At 34.4% G+C, this 6,240-nt stretch overlaps 1 protein-coding gene and 1 long non-coding RNA gene across 2 annotated transcripts; one reads left to right on the top strand and one right to left on the bottom strand.

Annotated features, from left to right (window-relative positions):
- The first annotated feature begins 3,985 nt into the window (after positions 1 to 3,985).
- On the top strand, positions 3,986 to 4,987 carry LOC114749817 (two-component response regulator ARR17-like). The gene is made up of 5 exons (XM_028938355.1): positions 3,986 to 4,118; positions 4,224 to 4,303; positions 4,382 to 4,459; positions 4,553 to 4,623; positions 4,717 to 4,987. The coding sequence occupies exons 1-5, from the start codon at positions 3,986 to 3,988 to the stop codon at positions 4,811 to 4,813; spliced, it is 459 nt and encodes a 152-aa protein (XP_028794188.1). The 3' UTR covers positions 4,814 to 4,987.
- A 171-nt stretch (positions 4,988 to 5,158) lies between these two features.
- LOC114749818 (uncharacterized) lies at positions 5,159 to 5,952 on the bottom strand. The gene is made up of 2 exons (XR_003740590.1): positions 5,768 to 5,952; positions 5,159 to 5,690 (listed from the first exon to the last, which is right to left on the bottom strand). It is a non-coding gene; the product is annotated as an uncharacterized LOC114749818 (long non-coding RNA).
- Between the last annotated feature and the right edge of the window lie 288 nt (positions 5,953 to 6,240).

The raw sequence follows: 6,240 nt of genomic DNA, 5'->3' as shown, positions 1-6,240 counted from the left end.
CATTCTCTCTTTTTCCCTTCTCTGTATCAAATAATTAAATTACAGAATTGGAAAAAATAAATAATAATTTTAAAATATCGATAATCATGTGACAGATTTTTTTTTGGGACAATCCCATTTGAATTCTAAAATGCCAAATTAATCATTCTAATTTCATAAAAAACAAATAAGTTTATAAGTATTAATTTGAGATTTACAAATTTTGACAATTTATCTACGTGCTCTTTCTTTCATTCTCTTTTTGTCAGTCAGAATCATAGAGAGTTCTTCTCTCTCTCTCTTATAATATTTCTAGCTTCCTTTTGTTCAAAAACAATTACAGACCGTCTTCTCACTTCCAATAACGTGTTTGGATTGTCATTAGAAGGAGAAAAATTGTATTGAAATTGATGAAACTAAAGCTTGTAGGTAAGTTGAAGCTTTTGGGTTGTTTGGATAGCCATCTTGTACAACCAACTTCTGCCTCAAAAGTTGATTGCAATGAGAAGCTCAAATTTTGAGCTCTTACAGTTAACGCGGAGAGAGAAAACAAATGAGGATGAAAAGAAAGATAAATGTATTTAAGTATGTCTTATTTTGATCCAATAATTTGATTTTTTTAATAGAAATTTAATTATTTTTTATTTATTACTTTTTTAAATTTTATCAAATTATCTCGGTAACAATATTTTTATTTTATAATTTCACCAAAAAAATTATTTTATTTTATTACAATAATTTTAGGTATTTTTTTAAAACTATTATCACATTAAAAACATATAATATCAAACACTATTATTTAATAAAATTCATGCTATTTTCTGTCATTTACAACTGAACACACTTTTCTATTAATCATCCACAAAGTTTTAAATTTTTCAACTGTTTTTTTATAAGCACCAATCCAAACATATATACTAACTGACTTTTATTCTAACTTAAGCCTAGAAAAGTTAGTTAGAATAAAATTCAGTTTTGCCACCGCCAATTCAAACACACCCCAAATCATCCCTCTCTGAACTTCCAACTCTAGTTGACCCGTTGTTTGCATTGCCTATTTTAATTACCTCTACGTTCCTCATGTTACCATTTTTCAATCATACAATAGGCTACTTCTCTATTCCTCTGCCTTCCTCATGCTGCTTGAAGAACACATATCTGTGCCTTGGGCTTTCTCATTCCTCATTTGAATATATGTAATATAATTGATATCACAGAACTACTGGTTTTTGTTAAATACTATCATTTTAATGGTCAATTCTATTACAAACGCAGTAAATCATAAAAGTTATTGTTAATATGTGTATTATTATATACTTTAGGTGTACTTGTTTACTGTCTACTAGTTTCTCAAAACATTTACTCTATTGTTTAATTCTCCCAAGAAGTTATACTTGGTGAAAATTGACCAAGTCAATAGTATGAAAATGATCAAATATATATTTCAAGTTATCAGTTACGCTACATGTCTAGTCAATTTGTCTAACTCAGCCCTAAAAAAATTACATCAAGTCTGAAAATGACCAACAACATGTTGCAAAACGTGTTATGGAAATGGCCATATGCATTTCGTAAGTTGTTAATCACGTTACACATTTGCTAAAATTGTCTAAAGATGACTAATAATAAGTTGCAAAATGTATTATGGAGATAGTCATTTTCATTTTGCAAGTTGTCAATCACATTACATGTTTAGTAAAATTGTCTAGAAATTGCTAATAACAAGTTGTAAAGTGTGTTATGAAATAGTTGAATTCATTTTGCAAGTTGTTAATCACGTTGCATGTTTAGTAAAATTGTCTAAAAATGGCTAATAACAAGTTGTGAGATATGTCATGAAAATAGACAAATTCATTTCACAAGTTCTCAATCATGCTACATATTTAGTAAAATTGTTTCGAAATGGGTAATAACAAATTGTGAAATATATTATGGAAATAGGTACTTTTATTTCACAAGTGATCAGTCACCTTACATATTTAGTAATTTTGTTCAACTCAATCCCCCGAGTTTTACCTAGTTTGTAAATGGTTAATAACAAATTACAGAACACATTATGAAAATAGTCATATTCAATTTAAAAGTTGTCAATCACTTTACAAAACTTGTTGATACTTCTCATTTTATTTCAGTGACAGTATAATCTTTTCGCTAAACTTTGCAAATCCCAAATTCTCACCTCATGCCCATTTGGTTCTTTTACTTATTTACATGACTTATTTGTTATTTTAAATATCAAAATGTATTTTTGAGTCATTTTTCTTTTTTTTTTTAACTACTAATTTTACAAAGTTGAGTCATTCCACAATATTTTCTTAAAATTCAAACAAAAGGGATATCATCAGAATCTTAAGTCACGTCAAGTTGTGCAAAAAGTAGAGTTTTCCCCGTTGCATTGCAGCTTGACTTTTCCCTTCCCGTGTCACAACATGTCACCCCTCTTGGCCCTCCACTCTCTCTGGTTTTTGTCTTTCCTCATATAGAAATATGCACAGAGCCATTCGTCACCTGCTTATTTGACCTATTTATGTCATGAACATCGCCTCTACCATGCAGAATCTTACCCCATAAACGAATCCAACCGTCACTTCAACTCCAAGTCAAGCACAGAACCTTAATTATTATACTCTTTCCAACTTCCTTCGTCAAGTTTACAATAAATAAAGTGAGGGACATGTTGAATAATGATGATGAGTACTGATGAGATGATAGAGTCGAAATGTTGTTGATTTGCAGGTCAACCTAATATTTTTTATCATGACTGTGTTTGACATAAGCGCTGACATGTTCAGAGAGAGCACTCGAACAAGGGTTTGATTCTCTTCACGTTTTGGGGTTGTAAAGTGAACTTCATGTCACAGATCTGTGTTTTGCTATCTTTTCTTTCTGCATTGATGACACAATCACAGGATGCTGCACTTGGATTTTATTCTCCAGCTTACGACGCTGTTCCTGCAATTTTTGTACTCTCTTTGGAATAAGGTGGGTCAGAAAAGGAAATGAAAAAGAAATCGAGATTTTTTTCTTCTTTCCTTTTGATTTTCTTTTTGTTACCCAGATTTTATCAGATGCAATTTCCGTCAGAAAATCAAGCTCTTCGATGTCTGATAGGCCGGGTCCGGCTGGGAAATTCAGACAATTAAGATTGTGATAATCTTTTTTTGTTGGAACCTCTTAGCAGACTATTGTGTCCCAAAAGTTTTGATTTATTCCAATCCAACCGTATCAAAGGTGAATAAGTTAAGAACCTCTCCCAGAATGAAGGTATTTTTATACTTTGAGTCTTTAAAATGAAATCAATTACTTGATTGCAAATGGAAGTTGCATTCTGGGTGAGATCCTCATATCAGTGAACTTATTCATTTACAAAGCTTATCTTTTATCAATACCTGGAAATGGGAATATATATTAATAGGGCAAATACAAAGATTATTAATAATTGTGCTTAGCTTTTTTTTGACCAGCAATTGTGCTTAGCTTAAAAGAAGTTTGTAGGGTGAGGATTCTCAAAAATGAATGCAAAGACTGCAGATACTGATTCTGAAATCTCGTCAAGACAGAAATGAAAGAAACTATAAATGAGGGAGAGAGAAAGGGTGGGTTAGGACTGAATCAAATCTCATAGATACCCCAAAAGGATCACGAAATATCTGTGACCTGATATTATGTATGTCTGTGTCTCTCTCTCTCTCTCTCTCTCTCCGGTTTTCTCAAATTCCTTTCCTACCAACCACTTTGGATTTCATAGGCATTTACTCTGTATATATACCACCACCTCGTTCCTTTCATACATCTCTTGTGACTTTCAAGTTTGTTTGCTGTTATGTTCCTTTCTCTCTTTATTATAGGCCTGTCAGAGAAGAAGTAAGCGTTTTGTTTTTATCTTGGTCCTCCTGCAATTAATACTCTTGCAGCCCCCTCCTTTATCTTAACTGCGTTTATTACCTTCTGCAGCAGACCTCCTTCTCCTTCTTTATTATCTGTGTTTCTAAGATTCAAAAAACGCATGGCTTCTTCTTCCTCTTCCTCACCAAATTGGGTCATGGAAAATGGAGTTATGCCCCATGTTTTAGCTGTTGATGACAACCTCATTGACCGCAAACTCGTTGAGAAGCTCCTCAGGAATTCTTCTTGCAAAGGTACATACATAAATAAAGCACTTTCTGTTATAAATTCTTTCAGAAACACTCTTCTGGTGTTTAGTTTTTCAGCCATTTGTAACTGTAATGGCTATTTGCTTGCAGTGACAACTGCAGAAAATGGACCGAGGGCATTGGAATTTCTGGGGTTGGCAAGTGATGAAGAAAGCACCTTGAAGAGCACAGTAAGTGACTCGTTCTATTTTCATAGTGGCCAAACTACTATACATTTCACCAAACTGATAATGAAATGCTTCTTGTAGGGATCCAAAGTGAATATGATTATCACAGACTATTGTATGCCTGGGATGACAGGATATGAGCTACTCAAGAAAATAAAGGTAGAGGGCACGAAAGAGTATAAGATATTTTCCCGAGTCAGTGACACAATTTTATATTATTAACAGCCACAATCTTTTTTGCTTTGAAAACAGAAATCGTCAATCATGAAGGAAGTTCCCGTGGTGATAATGTCATCTGAGAACATCCCAACTAGGGTGAACAAGTGAGTCTCACAGCTAGCTACATGCTACAGATGGTGTTTGTGTCTATGTATATTGTTGGTGTTCTGACTATTCTCTGTTGTTCGTGAAAAAAGGTGTTTGGAGGAAGGTGCTCAGATGTTCATCCAAAAGCCCCTCAAACAATCTGATGTAAAGAAGCTGACATGTCAACTGATGAACTGCAGAGGCTAGCTAAAAGAACCTTTCTTTTTTATGTGGGTGTAAATTTTGAAAGGGGCCCCTGTAACTTCATATCGGGGTTCAGTCTTGCGGCTTAACTTGTTTAGGTAGGAGAATGAAGATCATTGTTTTGAGGATGTTTGTCTTGTCTCCTTTCTTTTCATTCGGTACATACCAGTTAAGTTTTCCTGGCACATATTTCGCCATTTTTTTTCAGTTCAGGGACTGTTTGGTGTTTTTTATGGAAGTAAGAATTATGTGATCATTAAAAAAACAGAACTCCTTGCTTCAGAAAATGGGCGTTATTATAGACGTTTCCACTTTGCTGAAACTGAAAGGTAGGCAAAAACCAAAAAATGTGGCAGAATTGCTGGAACCAGCAATACACATGTTTGCATAAGTTCCAACTTGCACATTAAGAAGAAGCCATAAACAAAGTTTTATACATAGATATAGACAATTGCAATTGCAATTATTCAAAAAAAAGTTCAGAACCATATTGCAAAAAAAAAAAAAATGCCCTTTCTTACTCTCTCTTCCCAAAGTGCCAAGAACAAGACAGAAGTCAAAAGAAACCACTGATTCTGTTATTCAAACAATGGATTCCATGAAGCAATCAAACAATCTGGGTTGGGGGGTGGAGAATGGAGACCCAGATGAATTAGGATTCATAATCCATAGTCACCAATTGAAGCGTCTGGGAAGATGGTGGCGATGTCTTTGTTCATCTAAACCAGTACACTGCATAACAGGATAACAACACACAAACATGCACCTTCCGATTCCTCTGAACATGGTGGACACAGCATGACAAGGACACCCACAATATGCCTTCAATCTCGTGTGCCTCTTCTTCCTTCCTTTGCGACTGCCTTCACGGCGATCCATCCTGCAAAAATAGCAGACACCCAAAAATCTAATTCCCCTGTCAGAGCCAAAGATATCAGCTTTGGATTGGATCTTTACCTAGCTTGAAATTGCAGTTGGTGGCAGAGAATGAATATGAGAAGGTTATATGGTAGGGGAAAGAGACTGATTCTGGAAGGAAAATATATTTAATGGAGAATATTCGGTTTTAAAGGCTTCTTCTGGTGAGGAAGGAAGCAAAGTTGAGATCAAGTTTTAAAATTCAGGTCTGGTTGTAGTTGCATCTGTGATATACTCTTTTATTTTGGACGCGTTTACGCCGCGTTTGGTCTTATGATGCTATCTTTTTCTTCGGCCTGACTTGATGCTACCAAACACAATCAAGTCGTCCCATTTGTCCAATTTAGTTGCTATTCTATTTTGTTTTCTTTTTGTTTCTGCGACTTTGCTCATTTTTCCTTTTACAAACGAAATCTGGTCAGTATTAATTTGGAGGATGGTTGGCTCAGATTAATAAGCCTGAGATTCAATTGTTTTGTCATTAATTTTGAAATAACCCAGAATGCTCCCGT

Source organism: Neltuma alba, unplaced genomic scaffold, assembly GCF_004799145.2.
Source record: "Neltuma alba isolate B1F8T4 unplaced genomic scaffold, ASM479914v2 tig00006185_pilon, whole genome shotgun sequence".
Classification (NCBI taxonomy): Eukaryota; Viridiplantae; Streptophyta; class Magnoliopsida; order Fabales; family Fabaceae; genus Neltuma; species Neltuma alba.
This window is presented reverse-complemented; position numbering and strand designations above follow the sequence as displayed.